Raw genomic sequence first — 22,136 nt, forward strand, 5'->3', positions numbered from 1 at the left:
GGAGAAGCAGACCAACCAGCCCCCGGGTGATCCCATCACCTATGTGGCCTTCCCATGGCTCGACATATGTACATGGTGCGGGACACATGAAGTACCTTCTGGCAGCCATCGTCCTCCCCCTGAGGCTCAGGAATCAGGGCCATGACACTATGTAGGCAGCCATGGATCACGTCAGCCTGTACCTGCTCTTCCAGTGCTGGCTCCAAACAGCTGAGCAGCAAGTTAAGGGCCCCCAGCCATGACTGTGTACCAGGTCTTTTCTAGCCACCCCTGCCCCCCAAAACCTCTGGACCTCTCCAGATGGTACAGCTGCAGGCCTCTGGATGCACCCACACAGCAAATGCACACACAATACACGGAGGTGGGGAAGGATACACCAGGTGAGTGCAGGTGAGCATGGCTTTCTTCCGAAGAGGTGTGGTCAGGGAGTCTGTGGGCTCTGCCCTGATGAACTCCTGGGTGAGGTGGCCACAGGCTCAGCCCTTAGAGAGGGCACCAGCCTCTTTCCCTGCTGGGCCTGACCCTCATCCCAAGTGAGAGCTCTGTCAGGGCACAGGGCTCTGTCTCACCCGTCCAGGGCTGTCTCTTTCACCTCTACCTCTACAGGTCCTGCCTTTATTTTCTACAGAAGCACTATGATCCACCAACCTGCTTCCCCAGGAACCTGCCCCAGGAGCAGTGTCTGCCCAGCACGCACCATCATCTGTGCCACCAGCTCTGCTTTCCTTGAGAAGTGAAAGGAGCCTGGCTGTGCTCCACTGCGGGCAGCCTGGCTGACCATGCACAGGCTCTGGATGAGGCTCAGCTTCAGGGCTGGGTCCTGGAGAAACACCTCTTGCAAGAGGCTGCCAGCACTCTGCTGCACAGTCTAAGGGACCATCACTTCTAGGCCCAGGGCTGGGCCTAGCAGTGCAGGTCAGCACACATGCTGCTCTGCCTATGCAGTCAGACAGACCCTTCTAAATCTCTAGGAGACCTGCAACCAGCCCTCCTTACCAAAAAGGATTCCCAGCTGTGGGCAGAGTCACAGAGCAGAGCATGTGGTCATAGCCCCCAATGTGGGAGGAGGGCCTGGCTGAGGAGACCATCCTGGCTGTGGGCCTTACGGAAGTTGTTGCAGGGTGGGACATTCTGCTAGTCAGGCCCAGAAAGGGAAAGTGAAGGTTATGCTCTGCTCCGCAAAGGAGGCCAACTGTCTCTGTGAAGGTCTGGTCGGGTTAGTGCCAGAAGAGGAACATGTTAGTGAACCCAAAGGAGCCTCCAATGCCATCTCCACTGGTCCTGAACTCTGCTTGCCCCTAGAAGCTCACTGGGGCCTAGTGATAGGCAGCCCCAGAAGCATGAGGGAGCACAGCCAGAGGAGCCTTGGGGCTGTCCCTAGTCTCTGAGGGCTGCAGATACAAGGCAGGTAGGCTCACTGGTTCCCTGAAGTGTGGGCCTACGACTAACTTCTCAGAGGTGGCAGAAGCCCCGCTCCTCCCTACAGCAGGAGCATGACCATTACAGGCCCAGGAAGAAAGGCTGCTCCAATGGGATATGGAAAAGAGAAGGCCCTGGAATGATATTCTAGGATGGTCCCCCAGGGACTAGCCAGATAGCCCAGTGTATTCCAGTCTGGCTCTGTCCCCACAGCCCAGCTCAGTGGAAAGGGAGGAAAGCACAACCCACATGCAATTCCTACACACTGTACCTTGGTCTCTACTTTTATTCCCAGAACCTGAACAACAAAAAATGAAAGAATTAAAACATGCAAATCTGGCATGCATGACCAGGAACAACCCCCACAGACAGCCATGGTACCCACCTTGTTGTTGAAACAATGGAACATGTTAGGGAGGATGTTGGACTCCACCTTGGCTAGCACCAAACTGCGGGGGGCCTGAGCTGCTATGTTTCCATAGCACAGAATCAGCGCACTCTTTACTTTCTCCACCTCATACTCACTTCGTTCCTGTCAGGCAAAGCAATCAGTAGCTGTCAGTGACTCAAATACCTATGCTGTCACACAGGAAGCCTTGGAGTCACACCATATGTTCCTGAGCTTCCTCAGTCCTCCTGGAAGGAGGGACAAAGCTGACCAGCAACCCCAGAGGCATAATTCAGAGCACCACCCAGGGACAGAAGACCCCCATGTGCGCAGTGAGAACCAAAGGAAAGGAGAGGTCTGAGGAAGGGGATCAATCGTGCAGGAGGAATTGGCAGGTAGAAGAGCTGGGGGAGCCTGGCTACTGGAAGGCACAAGAAAGGTGGGTAGGACCGGGTGTGATGAAGCATGCATGTAACCTCAGCACTCAGGAGGCTAAGGCAGCAAGATCGTCTCAAGTTCAACTTGGGCTACACAGTGAGTTCAAGGCCAGCCTGAACTACACAATGATGCCCTGTCTCAAAAAACAAAATCCAGGGCCGGGGATTTGGCTCAATTGTGCCGCCACGTGCCTTGCAATCGCAAGGCCCCAAGTTTGATCCCTGGCACCAAAAACAAAACAACCAAACAAAAAAAAAAGGTGGGTAGGCCCTAGCCAGCTCAAAGGTTCTACAGCTGGGGCAGTTACCAGAGACAGAACTGAGGGACAGTGGCTAGGGTGGGAAAGACAGAGATGTCCACCCTGTTACATTATGTCTTGTCTCTGATTTAAGAGCACAGCAGAGATCTGTGCAGACAGTCTGGCCACATACTGTCTCCCAGAGCTTATCTCAGGACTACTACTAACAGCTAGATTTGCTTCTAGGAGGCCCTTCTGCCCGCTGCTGGGAGGGGAACCTATACCCAGTAGGGAACCCAGGAAGAAGAAGGGGCTGCTTCCTGCCTACCCAAGCCTGAGGTCACGTGCTTCCCAGTGTCACTTGTGAAGACAGAGCTGTCTTTAGAGGATCAGGACCAGCCCCCCAGAACATTGAAATGTAGGGAAGCTGCCAGGCCCTGACCTCCATCCTGGGTAGTGACCTCTGTACCTTAAAAATGCTAAAGATACCACTGGATTTCTTGAGCACATCAGACTTTACAAAATCCTCCAGCTGGGCCAGGGTGTCTTCTAGGTGGGAGATGGCACAGATCCCAAAGCAACAGGCAAGGCCCTGGGGAAGCAAACAGGAGTGTGAGCACTGGGACAAGGAGGCCCCTCCCTAGAACATGCTGGGTGTGGGGGTTCACATGCTGCCCACACATACAAGTGTCAGTGCAGACAGCATACTCTGCACATATGCACACATTCCTAGGTGTATACAATACGCACACACGCATACACGCTAGCTGGCTGAGGGGACACAGGGTGACTGCTATCAGCCGGCCATTGGTGTTCAGGGTTGCCCCACCTCATGTTCCACTTCCTCCTGGTATCTAGCTGTTTCCAGAAGCTCTTGCAGATGCTTCCTCACCACTCCTGTACTTGCAGCAGCACCCAGGGTAGTTCCTATACATTTATACAGGAAGTTCTGGAACAGAGACAGAACACACTGAGCATGACTCCTGACAGTAGGGACATCTGTGTTGCCATAGAGCTGCTGCTAGAGGACCATGCCATCAACCACATGGTAGGGTTCCCTGTGAAGATGAAGGGGTGCACCCTGAGCCATGTATGAGAAGCAAGAAGCAGGCAGCATGTTCCCTCAAATCCCAGCTCCCAGATACTATGAGGCAGCTCACAGCTATAATTTTCCTGGCTTCACCAGGGCTACCATTGTCACAGGAGAGAGGTGCAGACAGCAAATGATGCAGATTCAAGGCATAGGAGCTTGGAGCCCGAGGACCATGCCACCACCCACCACTTTCCCTTTCTCTGCACCTTTTCCTGGGGTGTCCCATTGTAACATGGCAGCTGCTTGCACATCTCCAGGCTCAGCTGGCAAGTCCATGTGTTGTCAGAAACGACAGCCAGAGTTTCTCGCAGGAACTACAGATGAGGTACCAGTGAGAAGCTGAAGCCTGGGTATGCCACCTCATGATGACCTCAGGATGGCCAGCTGGTCTGCAGGTGACCTCTGAGCTGAGCAGTGGACAGCAGAGCAACCCCTGGGTGGGCAGCTATCAACAGGCTTGGTCACAGATGATTCTGGGCCAGGCAGGGGTAGATGAGAAGGGTCCCATGCCGGTGTGGCCCTCAGTTTGGCATTGCTGTTAGCAGGTGGGTACCCTGTCACAGCAATCTGAGGCCAGCTGCCATCCTCACCTAAGACTATCCATGTTCCTGAGCCCCTGCCCCAGACACACCACCAGGTTGCAGGTGATACAACCCTAGGAGCATGTAGCCCTCAGCATTCATCTCCCGCACCCTCCTGACCCCAGACTACAGGATGCTTCAGTGCCACCCAGGTCATGCTTCAGCCTCCTCTCCCAGCTCTCACCATCAGTAGCTTTTCCTCCCATTTCTTCAGTGAAAGTGTTTCTTCAGTGTGCTCTGCAATGACCAGAGGCCCCATTTTTCTGGGTCCTACTGAGCAAGCCATCCCAACATGCACAAGTGGAAGCCTCACACCTATACCTCCCCATCCTCTGGGGTCTCCAGAAGCAGCTAGCCCAGTAATATCTGCAGGGAGCACTGCTTAAGCACTATTCTGTCCAGGCCTTTTCTTGGACCACAGAAAAAACTGTTTCTCTAAATTACAGAGCCCTGGTGCACATCAGCCAGCCTTGATGCCACTGGAAACGTGCGTTCTAGGTGGCTCATGGCTCCCCATTAACCCCCTAGTCTCACCATCCAGGTACTCTAGCAACAGGGGGATGATTGTCTCCCACCGCTGGGCCAGCAAAGGGTGAATGTTCTGCTGCAGAACCTTCAGGAGACGTAGTGAGACTGCCCCTCGCCCATTGCCCAAGTAGGGACTGGAAGACACAACCTGAGGGAAGCAAAGATGGTCCATGTTAACACTTGCACCTGTTGGTTTAGATGTGGCAGGACAGCTCTAAGTACTAAAGTGCCCAACATAGATGCATGCTGCCCACACCTGGGTGGGGTGGGAGTAAATCTCAACTCCCTACCAGGAAGGCAGCCAGGACCACAGCCTGACTCCCAGGTAGGGAGTTGTGGGCAGAGGGAAAGCTTACTCTTCCCAACCCCTTTGAAGGGTGCCATGGTTGCCTGATGAGTGTCTCCCACTTAGAGGCAGTGATGTATCCTGCGTGCTTGGAAACAGCAATGCTTACCAGCAGTCTTGTAGTCACAGCATAGGGAGATGGGATGTTTGCTGGATAAAAGATGGGGGAAATAGTCATGGGGTGGTACAGGGGAGGGGCACAGTTGGGTCAAGAGCAGGGGGCACAGCTGGGGTGGAAGTAGGAGCAGGAGTCAGGTGCAAAGCAGACAGCTATGTTGGGGTCAGATGCAAGTTGGGGTCAGGTTCAAGGGAGCAGCAGGGTCAAGTGAGGGTCACACTTGCATACTGTGGGTGTTGTACTGGACCAGCAAGGTATCTGCCCCTGCCTCCTGCCTCTTCAGGGCCAAATGCACAAGGCTCCTACAGAGCGGGGTCAAGGCTGCAGTGAAGCGCACAGGAATGAGGAACTCCAGTAGGTAGGGCCAAAGGACCTGGGGAAGCAGAGGACCCTGGTCTGAAGCTGCGGCCTGGAGGTCAGCCAGTACTGCTGGAGGGGCCACAAGTGCAGAGGGGCAGATCAACCCCCAAAGAGCTCAAGTTTGGGCAGTCCATTTGCTTGTTTTGCTGCAAGCCAAGAGGCCTCTGAGCACTGCCAAGCTACTGCCCTGGAGGGGCTGCACAATTTATCGCAGGGTCACTAGCCACCCAGGATGGGGAGTACTCAATCACAGGACAGGGAGGGAACCCAAGAAGGGCAGTGCTTTGGCCTGAAGGGCACACTCACATCGCTCATCCTGTCCACCGTGGTGCTGACCAGGTAGAGGGTACTGATGCTGACAGCCCTCACGCTATCCTCTGCTGCCAAGGCCTCACCCTCAAGGTTCCGCTTCTCTGGCTGGGGAGGACGCAAAAGGCAAGAATTGATATGAGTAGTGTTTCATGGTCAGGATGGCACCACAAAGACATGGCAGGCGAGGGAAGGAAGCTCAGCAGGTCTCCCATGGGGCAGGGTAGGTGGGTGGGGCAGCAGGACACATGCCTCAGCTGAAAGGGACAAGAAACCTGTGCGGAAAGAAAGACAGGCTTGGCTGTCTTCCATTTTCATTTCCTATAAGCTATTGACTCCATTAAGAAAAAAACGCGGGCCAGAGATTTAGCTCAGTGGCACTGAAGCACAAGGTCCTGAGTTTGATCTCCAGTACAACCCCCTCCCATTTGTCTCTGACTTTGCTCTGCTGTCCTGAGATACATGAAGCAGCCTTTATGAAGATGATCACCAGGTGAGAAAGCTCTTGTTTTCTACCAACAAACTCCAACTTTGCAGCCTGGGCAGGAGAATAGTTTTTTCCTCAGACATTGCTGTCCTTTGGTAGAACAGTGCTCCAAAGCCCCCTGTAAGAAGATAACTTCTGCTTTCTAAATGTTTTGTGAGCCTTCTACTCAGACTTTGAAACACCAAAATCAAACACTGAATGACAGAGAAATTGGTAAACTCATAATGATTGCAGGAGACTTTTATTTTGAGACAGGGTCTAGCTGTGTAGTTTAGGCTGACCTTGAACTCACTATGTAGCCCAAACTGGCCTCAAACTAGCAGTAATCTCCCTGCCTCAGCCTTCCAAGTGCTGGGATTACTTGTGTACACCACTACACACGGCTACAGGAGAGTTTTATTTAATTAATTAATTTATTTTTATGTTTTTTGAGGCAGGGTCTCACTATGTAGTTGAGACTGACCTGAAACTCGCTATGTAGCCCAGGCTGGTCTCGAACTCACAGCAATTCTCCTTCCTCAGCCTCTCAAGTGCTGGGATTACAAGCTTGAGCCACCACACCCAGCTGGGAGACTTTTAATAAAGTACCTATCTTAGACCAAAGATGAAATAATAGAAAAACAGTAATATTAGGGTCCTGAACAACCTTCCCTAACTCCCTTTCTCTCCCTCCCTCCCTTCCCGCCTTTCTCTCTCTCTCTGTACTACAGATTGAACCCAGAGCCTTTGCACTGAAGTGCATTCCCAGCCCTTTTTTTATTTTTTTTGTTTTGAGAGACAGGGTTCTTGCTAAGTTGTCCAGGTTCAACTCAAACTCATGGTCCTCCTGCCTCAGCCTTTCAAAGAGCTGGGATTACAGCTGTATGTCACCATACTCAACCCTGAACAAACTTTTTAAAAGCATGCTGTAAAAATATAAATGGAATATTATACCAAACATGCATAGCTTTGGAAGCCTGACCATTAAGCTAAAAATAGTATTTCAACATATTTAAGATAAAAAATCAACCTGGCCAGATTCTTTGACAAGCAATGACGTTGCAAGTCCACAGCAGCCATAAAAAACCTATCCACATAGAGAAAGATCATAAAAGAAATATTTGGTCAACAAACCAAACAGATCCAGCAAACTCTCTGAAAATGAACACTTACAACACACAAAAAGCAGGAATAATAGGACTCATGGTCCAAGGACATGTATTTAGCCTAAAACATATTCTTTAAAAGGAAAATTATCAGCTGGGTGTGGTGGCTAGCACTTGGGAGGCTAAGAGGATCACTACAAATTTGAGGCCAGCCTGGGATATATAGTGAATTCAAGGCCAGCCTGAACTACACAGTGAGACCCTGTCTAAAAAAAAAACCAGAATGCTCACTTTCCTCTGAGCCCACCATGGCTTGCTGGCATAATAGTTTTTTTTCCCCCTCAAAACAAATAACCCAGGAAAATAAACAAACAAATAAATAAAAATTTAAAATAAAAAAAAAATTTTAAAGGAAATTATTGCAGGTGACAGTGGTACACACCTATAGTCCCACCACTCCGAGAGGTTAAGGCAGGAAGATTGCAAGTTTCAGCCTCACCTGGGCAATTTAGCAAGACACTATCTCAAAACAAAACAGTACTGGGACATATAGCTTAGTATGAAGGCCCTGTGTTCAATACCTATACCATGGGGCTGGGGATTTAGCTCAGTGGCACCACACCTACCTCGCAAGTACAAGGTCCTGAGTTCAATTCCCAGTACCAAAAAAAAAAAAAAAAAAAAAAATCAATACCAGCACTACAAAATACATGTACAAATAGAAATTATTGACATATGAACCATGAATAGGAAGTTCCAGAAATATTATGTAAGAACTTGTAACAGCACAAATAAAAGTTAATTCAGAAAATTATTAATGTAATAGAATCAATTGGGAAGAAATTACCACCTTGGAAGAACACTGAAGAGGATTTCAAAGAAAAACACTTTTTTGTGTTTTGTTTTATTTTGAGACAAAGTCTTTTGTTTTTTGTTTTTTTTGTTTTTTTTTTTTGGTACCGGGGATTGAACTCGGGTCCTTGTGCTTGCAAGGCAGGCAGCAGAATCACTGAGCTAAATCCCTGACCCTTGAGACAAAGTCTTGCTTTGTAGTGCAGGCTGCCCTTGAAGCCCCAGAAATCCACCTGCCTCAGCTTCCCAAATGCTGGGATTACAGGTATACACCACCACACCCAGTGAAAAAGATATTTTAAGAGAATGAAATAAAAGCTTAAAGACAACATTCAGATAACAATTATTTTGGAGCAACCCATTCAGGACCCCTCCTGTCTCCCAGGAGCTATTCTGATTCCCCATTCCTACTGCCCAACAAATTTTCCTCCTCTTCAAAAAAATAAACAATCATTCTGGACTAAGAGGGGCAAGACATATTTAAAGAAATAAAGGATACAACTTCCCTGGAAATAAAAGCTAAAAAAAAAAAAAAACTTATCTAAATAGTGTCCACAGAGATGGAAGTCAGGAAACTTTCAGATGGGCCAGAGTGAGGTAAGACTCAAAGAATGAGGGGCCACAGAACAAGGACACAGAAATGAGGTTCCACTGGCTAAATATGGAACAATTTGAGCAGCAAAACCAACAACAGAGGAAGGCACCCAAATTATGGTCTCCTACCTATAAATGTGGCCTTATTTTAAAATATATCCATAAGATACATAAAATATATCTGGTTATGGAAAATATCATAACATATACTGTGACCTCTGAAAAGTGCATTTCACAAATATTAATTGTTGCATTCATGTTCCTCAATATCAGTCAGTGTGGCTTCCTTGCCCATTTCTACAAAGAGAAAAGCACTTAGTGCAGTTCCTCAAAACAGGCACCTCTGATCCTGACCATGTAATAATTCTGTGTTTTTAATCGATATACAGAGCTTCCTTATAAAAATATTTCAAGGGCTGGGGATTTAGTTCAGTGGTATTGCCCTGGCCTCTAAAGCACAAGCCCCTGAGTATGATCCCCAGTACTGGGGAGAAAAAATTCCAATTGACATAAAATTTTGATTTTTCCCAAAAGGCAACAACCATAATTAATCAAAGGGAACATAGGATCACTGACCACTATCATCATCATGACAAGGAGTACATATCATCTGACCAGGAACACTTATCTTGCTCCTTAGGTCCCCTGAGCCCATTAGAATAAGGCAGAGTCAGCGTATGCCTAAAGTAAAGGGCAGAGTATTTATTCCCTTCTATGCAGGTCCAGTTGACCAGGATCTGAAGCATTTAATCTGAGTATCTCCAACCCATCAAATAGTACCTCAGATATTTCACATATACAAAAATAGTCTCAGAAAATTAAGAATTTCTTCGACCTGATAAAGGTTTATGAAACCTATTATCAACAACATTCTTAATACTAACAGACATGTTCTTAAAATGGGAGAAAAGTGGACCCAGGATTTAGCTCAGTGGTTCTGCTGCCTGCCTCTTAAATACAAGGTCCCATCTTCAATCCCAGGTACAAAAAAAAAAGAATGGGGAAAAAAGCAAGAGTGTCTGTCAGCTTTCAACTACTTCCCTCACCTCCCTACCCTGGTTCTGGGGATTGAACTCAGGGAGTGCTCAATTATATCCTCAGCCCCTTCTGAATTTTATCTTGAGACAGAATCTTAGTAAATTGTCCAGGCTAGCCTTCAAGTTGCAATCTTCCTATCTCAGCCTCCCAAGTAGCTGGGATTATAGGTGTGTAACAGTACACCTGGCTTTACCACTTCCATTCAACACCGTACTGAAGGTCCTAACCAGTGTAATGAGAAATAAAAGGCATTTGTACGAGAACCAAGAAGGGGAAGGTTGCCTATTTGAAGAAATATGATGTTTTACACAGAAAACTTCAGGCTTGGCATGTTGGCACATGCCTGTAGTTCTAGCACTCAGGAGGCTGAGGCAGAAAGATTGCCATGAATTTGAGGCCAACCTGGGTTACATATTAAATTAAAGGCCAGCCTGAGCTACATAGCCAGACCCTGTCACAAAAAAAAAAAAAAAAAAAAAAAAACAAAAAAAGCACCAGTCAGGCACGCCTACAATCTCAGCTACTTTAGGGGCTGAGGTGGGAGGATCACAAATTCAAGGTCATTTTGGGAAATCTAAAAGAGCTGGGGATGTAGCTCAATGGTAGAGCATTTGCCTTGCAAATGAGGACAAGGTCCTCAATTCAATCCCCAGTACAAAAAAAAAGCAAGTCCATAGGGTATAAGGTCAATACATAAAAACCAACTATATTCCTATAAACTATTAGAAAATATACAAAGAAAGCTACAATGTTACAATGGCAGTAAAAATCAAATAGTAGTGGAGATATAGTTCAGTGGTGTGTGCTTCCTTAGCATGCATGAGACCCTGGGTTCCACCCCCAAGGCCATAAAAAAATAAAAACCAAATAGATACAAACCTAACAATATACCATATAGACCCTATATCCTGCCAATTATAAAATATTAATGAAAGAAATCAATGAAAACCCAAATAAAAATAGAGATGTAACTGTTTGGTAAACTAAATTCTATCTAAATGGTCTACAGGTTAAAAACCTCATTAAAAATTCTGATAGAGCTGGGCGAGGTGAGGCACGCCTGTAATCCCAGCACTGGGAGGCTGAGGCAGGGGGAGGCTGAGGAAGGAGGATCGCTTTGAGTTGGAGACCAGCCTGGGCTACAAAGTGAGCTCCAGGTCAGTCTCAATTAGTGAGACCCTGTCTCAAACAATAAATAAATAAATAAATAAAATTAAAATAAAAATTCTGATAGGTTGGCCGGGGATTTAGCACAGTGGTTCCAGCATCTGCCTCCCAAGTGCAAGGGCCCGGGTTCAATCCTCAGTATCAAAAATATAAATAAATAAATAAATAAATAAATAAATAAATAAATAAATAATTCTAGCCGGGTGTGGTAGCACACGCCTGAAATCCCAGCACTCAGAAGGCTGAGGCAGGAGGATCCCTCTGAGTTCGAGACCAGCCTGGACTACATAGTGAGTTCCAGGTCAGTCTTAACTACATAGTGAGACCCTGTCTCAAAACAGAAAAAAAGATGCTTCTAAAATTTACATGGAAAAACAAAGAAACTGTAAAATCCAAATATGATGGAGAAAACAACTACGAGTCGGAGGATCACATGCATGGCTTTGAAGCTGCAGTGAAGTACGTGGTGAGGATGGAAGAACACTCATCACCACAGAGCCACCTGACACTGACAGGGAGCAGAGACAACCCCTCAGTGCATGAGAAATACAGATGCTGTGACAAATGGACATGCACACACAGGAGATGAGCCCAACCCAAACTCACACGTGAAGAAGTCTCCCCTTGAAATCCCCAGGGACCTAAACGTGAGCCTAAGACAGAATACTTCTAGAACAGAACACAGGAAAAGATTTCTGTGACCTTCAGTTAAGCAATGACTTGCCAGACAGAACACTAAAAGCATGATTTATAAATTAAAACCTAATAAGCCAGGGATTTAGCTCAGTGGTTCCGCCGCCTGCCTTGCGAGCACAAGGACTGAGTTCGATCCCTGGTACTCCCCAAAAAATAAATAAATAAAATAAAACCTAATAAGTAGGACTTTAAAGAAGTAAAATGTCTGCTTTTTAATGACACTGTTAAGAATTAAATTTTTTAAAAAGCATGAAATACACTTGTAAGAAAATATGTATAATCCATGAATCTGAATCTGATAAAGGACTTGCATCTAGAATATACAAACATCTCTCAAAATTCAATAAGAAAATAAACAATCTCCTGGGCATGGTGGCACATAGCAATGATCCCAGCACTGGGAAGGCTGAGGCAGGAGAATCACCATGAGTTTGAGGCCAGCTTGGGGTTTATAGTAAATTTGAGGCCAGCCTGAACTACATACATAGTGAGACCTTGTCTTAAAAAAAGAAAACAATCAAATTATTTAAAAATGGACACAAGAGAAACACGAAAAGATGCTTAGCATCCCTAGTCATCAAAGAAATGTAAATTAAATTCACAGTGACATACCAACCTATCAAAATAGCTTAATGCCTGTCACATGCTCCAGGTCCTGGCTTCAACCCCCAGTACCAAATAAGTAAGTAAATAAAGCACTGACCAAAAGGAAACAAACAAACAAAAAAACCAATAGAGAACAACAGAAATTTTCTTTTTTGTTTTTTTGAGACAGGGTCTCACTATTTAGTTGAGACTGACCTGGAACTCACTATGTAGCCCAGGCTGGTTTTGAATTCATACCGATCCTCCTGCCTCAGCCTCCCGAGTGCTGGGATTACAGGCGTGCGCCACCACACCCGGCTCAACAGAAATTTTCAGACATTCCTTGTGGCACTGCAAAATGATATGGCCTCTTTAGAAAGAGTGTGAAAGTTTCTTATGAAGTTAAATACACTTCATAAATTCAGAATAAATAAATACATATAACCTGCCACTTACTCTAGCAGTCTCACTCTTGGGTATTATTTACCCAAAGCACACATATTTGCTTTCAAAAACACCTGTACTCCTCTGGTGTGAACAAACTATAACAGTACATAAGATCCTAATGAGATAATTGACAATGTGAAATAGGAAGAAAAGTGCTAAGGTGTAGGGAAAATGGGGGGAAGGGAAAGAAAAAAATAGGAGAAAATGAAAAAATGGAAATAAAGTGTTTGTAAATGGGGGAGGGGTGAAGGGAGGGCAGGGACAAGGGGAAAAAATGAGAACCAAGACCTGTCATGTAAAGGTACAAGATGCCAGTAATGAATGTAACTGTACTGTAACCCTGAAATGTACCAATAAACTCAATGAGGGGGGAAAAAAAACACCTGTACTCCACTGGAAGCAGTGTGCATGCATGTAATCTTAGCACTGAGGGAGGCTGAGGCACTAGTTCAAGTCTCACATGGGCAATTTAATGAGACCCTGTCACAAAATAAAAAAATGAAAAGGGCTAGCTTAGTCAATCTCTAGGACCCCGCCCCGAAGAAACAAAACAAAACAAAATACCGTACTCAAATGCTACAGTGGATTTATTCCAAGTCTGGGAACAACTCACTGCTGAGTAAATAGATCAACTGTGGTACATACATAGGATACCCCACCTCTCAGCAGTGAAAAGGGATAAGTGACTGATACACGTGACCACATGAATGACCTCACAGCCTGATATGAGAGAAGGAACTCTCACTCAAAAGTGTGCACAGTTTGAGTTCAACTAGACCACATTTTGTAAAAAACAAAACTGGAGGAGGTAGGGCCAGCTACCAGGAGGGAAAGGGAATCTGGAGGTAGTGGAATGTTCTGTGTCAGTGGAGTGTCTATGTTGACTGTGAACTTGTCAAGAGCACATCATGGTACGCTTAAGAGTATATTTTACTGGGCTGGGGATTTAGCTCAGTGGTTTCGTCGCCTGCTTTGCAAGTACAAGGTCCCAAGTTCAATCCCTAGTACCCCAAAAAACAGAAACAAACACACAAACAAAGAAGAGTACATTTTCCTGTATGGAAAGGCTACTGAAATAAATGTAACTTTTAAAGAAAGGTCAGGGAAAAAACAAAAATTACAGATGAAACAATGAAATAATGGCAATAATAATTATAATCTTTAAAAACTCACTTTTTTTAAGGGATTGAACCCCCAGATTACATATGTAGGCAAACACTCTAAAACTGACCTTCATCCTCAATCCCTTTTTCGTTTTATTTTGAGATGAGGTCTTGCTATAGGCTGTGCAGGCTGGCCTTCAACTTGTAATTCTCCTGCCTCAGCCTCTTGAATAGATGGGATTACAGGTGTGCACCACTACATCCAGCTTTAACTCATATTTCTTCAAAATTCTTTAAGAGGACTCTAAATGCAACCAATGATTCTGGGTCCCTGTTCTCTTTGCAATGGCCTGCATGTGACCGGCTGCTGCAGGGTCATCAAGCAGCTTCCTCACCTCTGTGTGCTTCTCCATAAAGAAAGTAGTACCTGGTGCACCATAACCCCTGCCACTGGCTAGCACCTCTCTTTGCAGCACATCTGTTACTAATCCATTTGTCTGAGAGCAGCATGTCCTTTTTTGTTTTGTTTTTTAAACATTTTGTCATGGAAGACTGAAATATACAAAAATAGAAAGCTTAATATAAATGACACCCACAACCCCACTCTAGCCCCAGCCTCTAGCAGTGGACACTGAGCAAATGGTTCCATATACATAGTGAGGTCCTTCTGTTAAAAATATTTAAGTCTTTAAAAAAAATTTATACATATATCTTAGGGCTAAGGATTTAGCTCAGTGGTGCCGCTGCCTGCCTCTCAAGCGCAACAACCTGAGTTCAATCCCTGGTACCAAAAAAAATTTTTTTTAATCTAGTCAGGCACACTGGCACATGCCTATAATCCCAGCACTCGGGAGGCTGAGGCAGGAGGACAGCTTCAAATTTGAGGGTCAGCCTGAACTACAAAGGGAGACCCTTCCTTAAAAAAACAAAACAAAACTTACCTTTCATCCCATTTGAAATGTGAGTCAATATTTCAGAATTCATAATACAGCCTTGTCAAAAAAAAGTAAAAGCATGGTTCCTACTGTGAGAGTTTATTACAGTTTTCTAATATTAAGAGATCTTCAAATCACCAAATGTTGAGACTAACACAAAGGTTTTGGCCTTTTCAGTTAATGTTTAATGACCCATAAGGCCACTGAGGTGAAAAGGACCCAAACTGACTCATGGACCCTACCTCCCCAGCCTGCCTCCCGTGGGCTCTGCTTTCACCCAAGGCCTGCTCTCCTGTTGGCTGTGGAGGAACAATATATCAACTCACTCACTGATTTTTAGGTTTCAATTAAATATAAGGCTTAAGTGTGGTGGCCAACACATGTAATCCTAGCACTTAGGAGGCTGAGGCAGGGGGATGGCTGCAAGTTCGAGCCCAGCTTGGGCTACCCAGTGCCTGAGCTACACAGCAAGAACTACACAGTGAGACCTGTCTCAAAAAATACGTAGAGATCCTGCATGGGGCACAGTAGGTACCACGGTGACAGTCACCAGTCACCAGTCCAAGCAGGAAGGTCATGCCCCTATTCTGACCTTGAAAACAGCTCACTCTACTAAGGTGAAGACACAATTACCCAGAGCTGGAAGAACTCAAGCACTGACATGCTTATCTGCAGGCTCCTGGGGTGCAAGCAAAGCATACAGTTTACTTGTAATTGTTTATTGTAGTGCTAGGGATCAAAATCAGGGTCTTCTGCATGCTAGACAAGGGCTCCTACAGCTGAGCTGCACTCCCAACCCTACCTGTAGTTTATTTTTACTTTCTTTTTTGGGGGGGTACCAGGGATTGAACTCAGGACCTTGTGCTTGTGAGGCAGGCGACAAACCACTGAGCTAAATCCCTGGCCCTTATTTTTACCATATTCTATTTCACTTTCCTTCAAGAAGAAACCGGCATGTACTTCATTAATTTTTTAAATACAAAATCATAAGCCGCGTGTGGTGTCACACACCTTTAATCCCAGCACTCGGGAGGCTGAGGCAGGAGGATTGCTTAGAGTTTGACACCAGCCTGAGCTGGCTACATAGTGAGTTCCAGGTCAGTCTCAGCCACAGTGAGACCCTGTCTCAAAAAAAAAAAAAAAAAAAAAAAAAAAAAAAAAAATCACCAAAGAAAATAAAGCCTGTTTTCTGTCTCTGCTTCTGAGTTCTGAATGTGCTGAGTGGACTCACAAACTGCAGCGACTCTGATTCAGAAACCACAGGAAGTCTCAGCACATAGACCCAGGCCACTCAACAACCAGCAGCCAGGCCAGCAGCTCCTACTGACTAGTGCCTGACATAGGTCAGGGCAATGGGGGCCAAGAAGCCTAGCAGCTGCTGGACAGCCCGGAGGAGGTGGCTGAAATAGCGGCCCCTTACCTCCTGCTCTGGAGGAAGTGCACATTGCTGCACGATGTACTCAATCATCACCTCGCCTCCAGGCTGATCCAGGTATCCATGGTGGGCCATTGCGCTGATTACTTGCACTACTGCACGTTTCACCTGTCCAGAACAACAGGGTAAGGTTAGCAAGGGTCTGAAGACAGAGACTTCCACGTCAGTTCAACCAGTAGACAAGAACCTCTCTCTTTCCCCCATCCACACTTGTACCTGCACCTTCATCACACCGGTACCTGTGCCTATACTTACATACTTGGACCTGCACCTGCCCCCACACCTATGCCTGCACCCATATATCTCAATTTGCACGTGTACACCTGTCATCCACACTCATACCTGTACCAGCACCTGAACCTGTACTGTACCAGCACCTGAACCTGTACCTACACCTAGACCTGCATCTGCTCCTGGTAAACTATGTCAGAAGTACGATGTAGGAGAGTGCTAGGCACACACTTTATTTATTTTTTAAAATTAATTTTATTGATACATTTAAGGTATACAATATAATGATATTCGTCATTGTAGGCACACACTTTAAACACATGTCCTTTCCTATGTGTGTGTTCTAGCTCCCGATCGGGTGGGGCACTTCTAGTCCTGCCTGAGACTCCCTTAGCTCCCTACCAGCAGCCTCTGGTCTCTTGTGGGTATGTGCAAGTCTGTAGAGGAAGGCTTTTTTTCCCCTGTTCCCCACACATCTCTCCCTCCTGCTGGGCCCCTCATAAGTCATCTTGTCTCATTAGTTTCCTTCTTCCACCCACTTCTATCAAGCTTCACCAAGTCCATGAAAGCAGCTCTGATGAAGAGCCTGCCCCAAACTGCTTTGCCTTTCAGTCTCAGGGACACCAGACTCGTAGCCTCCTAGTGTCAAATATGTGCATCCCCTCTGCCCAGTGTCTGCCTGGCCTTGGGCTATTGGGCTGGTGTGCTTCAGGGCTGGCTTATTCTGTGACAACCATACTTTTTCTGAGGTGCACCCTCACCCTAGCTGTTTCACTCAGGCAACTGTCCCTGGGTCTGTAGCTGTCATCCACATGCTCCTCGAATTCTCAGCCCCTCTCAGTAATAATGCCAGGACTCAAAGGCTTGGCAGATCTAACATGGCCAATCTCTCTCCATCCCAGCTGGCACTCTGAGCCTCAACCTCTACTGCCATAGACTCTGCCCAAGCCTCATCCCTGTTCACATGCTGGCCACTGTCCTGCAGGAGCCTTCTTCCTTTCCTGATAATACCCATGTTCCTTGGGAGAATACTCATGTTCAGGTCAACTATCATTGCTCTAAGGAGGTCTCCTCAGGCCACTCCATGCTCATCATTCCAAAGACATGTGTGCATCTGGTATGGCTGTCTGTGGGAACAGGGTGGATCTGGGTTGGCAGCTGGGTGTGCATTTGCTAAAATCATACCACTTGGGCCCTGGTGATGAGTCACAGGGCCTTGTTGGGGCATGTCAGGGGGAAATATCCCTGAATATAAGAAGTGTCTCAGCCGGGCGTGGTGGCGCACGCCTGTAATCCCAGCACTCGGGAGGCTAAGGCAGGAGGATCACTGTGAGTTTGAGACCAGCCTGGGCTACATAGTGAGTTCCAGGTCAGTCTCAACTACTACATAGTGAGACCCTGTCTCAAAAAAAAAACAACAACAAAAAAAGAAGTGTCTGAGGGCTGTTCAGGGAGATCCTGCAGCAAAAGTGACATATGAAGCTTCTGGGGAATCCAGGAGGATTCACAGGAAGTCCTAAGGACCAGACACAGGGCTAGCACAAAGGCTGGAGTGGCTCCCAAAGAAGAGTTGACACCTATTACCTCTGAGCAAGCAAAGCTTTACCAACAGTGGTGCATGGTCAACCTGGGTACAGAGAAGGATCTGACTTGCCTAGAGGTACTAGCCTCTACTCTTGGCTCGTAGGAGGCCATCTTTAAGGCCTAGATGTCTGCCTGATAAGGATATTCACTGATTTGATATTATGGGCCACTCCACCTGGTCCACTGATATGATTTAGGTAGGGGCTTTAGGCCACAAGGTATCAGCTCTTCAAGAAGGGCTGGAGGGGGCCAGGGATTTAGCTCAGTGCTTCCACCACCTGCCTCACAAGTGCTGGGTACTGAGTTCGATCCCTGGTACCAAAAACAAACAAACAAAAAAACAAAACAAAGAAGGGTTGGAGGCTAAGTGCAGCCACCTGGGTGTCCAACAAGGTCCACACAAAAGGGCCCCAGTAAGGCACAGGACCCCAAGCTGAGCATGCATGTGGTCACACATGCTCCTGAAGGGACTAGGACTGTCTAACCTGGCCCATGAACATACTGAAAGCTGTGGGTCTGGACCATTCCTGGACTCTACCCCTATTCCTCTCCTATGAGCTGACCATAGCCTTTACCTTGTAAAAAATGACCCCAGATCATAAGTTTCCTGAGTTATCCCAGACCATCCAGCAAATATCTGAGCCTGAAGGAGGTACTGGGGAATCCCTGAGCTCACTTCTGGCAACAGCAGTGAAGTGGTCCTGGGGACCACTCTCTAATGTCATGCCTAGTTAACTATGTCAGGAGTACAATGTAGGAAAGTGCTAGGCACACACTTTAAATACATGTCCTTTTCTATGTATGTGTTCCAGCTCCTAGAAGAATGGGGCACTTCTGGTCCTGCCTGGCCACTCTTCCTGGGGCTGCTCATGTGGCCAGGCAGACCCATCCAGTTTACCTTGTTGTTGGTGTCCAGAAGAGGAAGCTTCATAGAAGAGAGGACAAGGGGCTTCTTTGCTTCCATTTGAGCAGCTGTAAAAAATGAAATGGCTCAGTCCCCACCAAGATCAAGACCAGCCATCCCATCCATCTCCACCTTGAGGTCCAGGCCACACTCCAGGGGTCTGGCCTTATCTGGCCCTCCATGTGGGTGAACAGGAAAGAAGCCTACTTCTTTCCAGGGAACAAATTATTTTCCCCCAAATAACACTATTTTATATAACCAAAAAGCTAAAAGGTTGGAAATTTAGGGTTTAAAAAATAGAGCTGAGAGCTGGGCATGGTGGCACATGTCTGTAATCTCACCACTGTGGAGGGCTGAGGTGAGATCATCACACAAGTTTGAGGCTAGCCTGTGCAATTTAGTGAACATAGCCTCAAAATAAAATTTTAAACCAGGTGTGGTGGCGAACACCTGTAATCCCACTTGGGAGGTTGAGGCAGGAGGATCGAGGCAGGAGAATCGCTGTGAGTTCGAGACTAGCCTGGGCTACATAGTGAGTTCCAGGTCAGTCTCAACTACGTAGTGAGACCCTGTCTCAAAAAACAAACAAACAAAAAACCAAAATATTAAAAGGTTAGGGATATAGCTCAGAGGTGGAGTGCTTGCCTAGTATATCTGAGGCCCTGGACTCAATCCCCAACACTATTATACATGCACACGAATGTGCGCAATATAATAATAAATTGCAGCCTGGCATGTGGCACACACTTGTAACTCCAGCACTCTGAGAGTGTTGAGGCAGGAGTATCACAAGTTCAAGCCCAGCCTGGGCAACATGAGTTCAGGGCCAACCTGAACTACATACACAGTGAGACTCTGTCTCAAAAAACAAAACAGAGCCGGGTGTGGTGGCACACGCCTGTAACCTGTAATCCCAGCACTTGGGAGGCTGAGGCAGGAGGATCTCTGTGAGTTCAAAATCAGCCTGGGCTACAGAGTGAGTTCCAGGTCAGTCTCAACTACATAGTGAGACCCTGTCTCAAAACACAAACAACAACAACAACAACAAAACAAAAATAAAAAATAAAAAACCAAACAAAAACCTACAACAATATTCTTCCGTTGCTAGAAGTCACTTTGAGGGGCCTGAGTGTTGTCAGTGTTCTCTGGTTTTTCACTGGGATAGTGAATGTGTGGGCTCATTATATGATCGCTCATTGAATTAAAACCATTACATTTTTCTGTACATGAGCTCTACTGCAAAATAAAAAATTTAAAATGACATCTATCTACGCTGATATTAAAATTTCTCTAAGATGTAGCACAAAATGAAAAAATCATGTTATAAACTATTATTTGGTTTATTTCTTGCATACATACATTTCTGTATGTAACTGCACAAAGAAAAAACTAAAAGGAAAAGATAAAATGTAGGTGAACATGAAGTGACTTCTAAAAAGCTTAAGTGCAATTTAAGAAAAACCACAGGAGAGGTGAGCCTAGTTAGTTATGTAACACTGTGGAATTTCTGAATGGAAAAAGCATGCTTAACAAAAACAGCCCTAAGAATTCCATTTTGGACGTCCCTGGGCCACTGTCCAGATAAGCCCCCAAGCAAGTTAGTCCACCTTTCTCAATCTCAAATTCTAATGCCACTGAATTTACAGCGTCACTAGGGACCTGTGGACTAATACAAAATGTTGATATGGCAGAGATGCCTTACTTTCTATCAGGCGTTTAAATTTGTTTCCCAGAAGCGAGGTGTGGTGGCTCACGCCTGTAATCCCAGCACTTGGAGGCTGAGGCAGAAGGATTGCTTGAGTTTGAGACCAGCCTGGGCTACATAGTGAGTTCTAGGTCAGTCTCAACTACATATTGAGACCCTCTCTAAAAAAAACAAAAAATAAAACAAAACAAAAAAAATTTGTTTCCCAGAAGAGCCCGCACCCCTTGCAGCCTCAGGCAGCCATTCAAGCACCACACTGGTCTCAAAGGCTCCACAGGCCCATAGCAGCAGGTCCAGGTTGCTTGTGGCAGGCACAGGTGAAGGTACAGCTATACTTAGCTGAGGGAGCCACATCCTGCAACACCTTCCCCAGATTCCTGGCTTGGTGGCACCATCTAGACTGTGGTCTGGCACCCATTGTCTCCCTGGCCCCTATTTTATTGAAAGTTGCTCCTATATTGTTCTCATAACTCCATAGACTGCTCCATGTCCAACATACTTGTTCCATGACAAGCTAGCTAGTAGGTAATTCTGGCTTTGTAGGTCATTTGTCAGCGGTGTCACCTATTTTCCTTGCTTACTTTTCTAACCTATTTAAAATGTAATAACCACTTTAGCTTGCAGGCTATAAGCTTAGTGTGGCCCACAGTTGTTTCCTGGCCCCTACAGGAGGACATGAGTGAAATTCGCCCAAAATACAAATCCTCTTATTAAACTATGAACACTTTTTTCAAACTTTTTGCTGATCAATTAAATTAACCTTAAAAGCAAGAAAACTAAATCTTTCCATTCCATTATGAGGACACCATCAGGCACAGATATTCCAGGGACACTCTTCAAAACTGGCATCCATTCTTCAGAAAGAAAAAAGGGATCCCTCTTCATAAATGGAAATCTGAGAAAACTGAATGAAGCCAGGATACACCTTTGACAAACTCAAGTGAGGGAAGTGAGCTATACCACACAGCAAGTGACCCTGTGAGGCTCTGTGAGGCACTGGTGGGATGGATGCTCACAGTTGGAAGAACACAAGGTGGTCATCCCAGGGCTTATAGAAACCAAGTTTCTGGAGCCAGCTCGGTCAGTGATCAAGGCCTAGTGAGGGCAGATGGATTCTATTCTTGCAATTTAAAAAAAAATGTGTAATTTTGCAAAATAGGTGGGAAAAAAATTTTTTAAAGAACTCAAAGCAAAAGCTGGTGCAGGCCAGGTGTGGTGATACACACCTGTAATCCCAGCACTTAGGAGGCTGAGGCAAGAGGGTCACTGTGAGTTCATGGCCAGCCTGGGCTGCATAATAAGTTCAAGGACAGCCTCAATTACACAGTGAGACACTGTCTCAAAAGAAAAAAATTAAAAAGCTGGATGCAAGGGCTGGAGATTTAGCTCAGTGGTTCTGCTGCCTGCCTCACAAGTGCAAGGACCCGAGTTTGATCCCCAGGATCAGGAAAAAAAAAAAAAAAAAAAAAA

General features: G+C 46.1%; 1 protein-coding gene across 11 annotated transcripts in view; it reads right to left on the reverse strand.

Moving 5' to 3' along the window:
• Positions 1-22,136, reverse strand: part of Mroh1 (maestro heat like repeat family member 1) — a 77,365-nt gene that overhangs the window by 21,073 nt on the left and 34,156 nt on the right. For 9 of the 11 annotated variants that reach the window (XM_010630528.3, XM_010630533.3, XM_010630525.3 and 6 more), the window contains 15 exons: positions 18,956-19,029; positions 16,228-16,350; positions 5,816-5,926; positions 5,378-5,522; positions 5,141-5,181; positions 4,692-4,833; positions 4,342-4,394; positions 3,783-3,890; positions 3,313-3,432; positions 2,953-3,075; positions 1,805-1,951; positions 1,691-1,717; positions 698-820; positions 376-455; positions 96-210 (listed from right to left, as the gene is read on the reverse strand). In XM_010630528.3, coding sequence (XP_010628830.1) covers positions 96-210; positions 376-455; positions 698-820; positions 1,691-1,717; positions 1,805-1,951; positions 2,953-3,075; positions 3,313-3,432; positions 3,783-3,890; positions 4,342-4,394; positions 4,692-4,833; positions 5,141-5,181; positions 5,378-5,522; positions 5,816-5,926; positions 16,228-16,350; positions 18,956-19,029 — 1,532 coding nt within the window. The remainder of the gene's footprint in view (positions 1-95; positions 211-375; positions 456-697; positions 821-1,690; positions 1,718-1,804; positions 1,952-2,952; positions 3,076-3,312; positions 3,433-3,782; positions 3,891-4,341; positions 4,395-4,691; positions 4,834-5,140; positions 5,182-5,377; positions 5,523-5,815; positions 5,927-16,227; positions 16,351-18,955; positions 19,030-22,136) is intronic. The other 2 variants (XM_010630532.3, XM_010630534.3) reach the window with 1 other exon arrangement.

The sequence above is a fragment of the Fukomys damarensis genome, unplaced genomic scaffold (genome assembly GCF_012274545.1).
Source record: "Fukomys damarensis isolate Sample0158 unplaced genomic scaffold, DMR_v1.0_HiC HiC_scaffold_5, whole genome shotgun sequence".
In the NCBI taxonomy this organism is placed as follows: domain Eukaryota; kingdom Metazoa; phylum Chordata; class Mammalia; order Rodentia; family Bathyergidae; genus Fukomys; species Fukomys damarensis.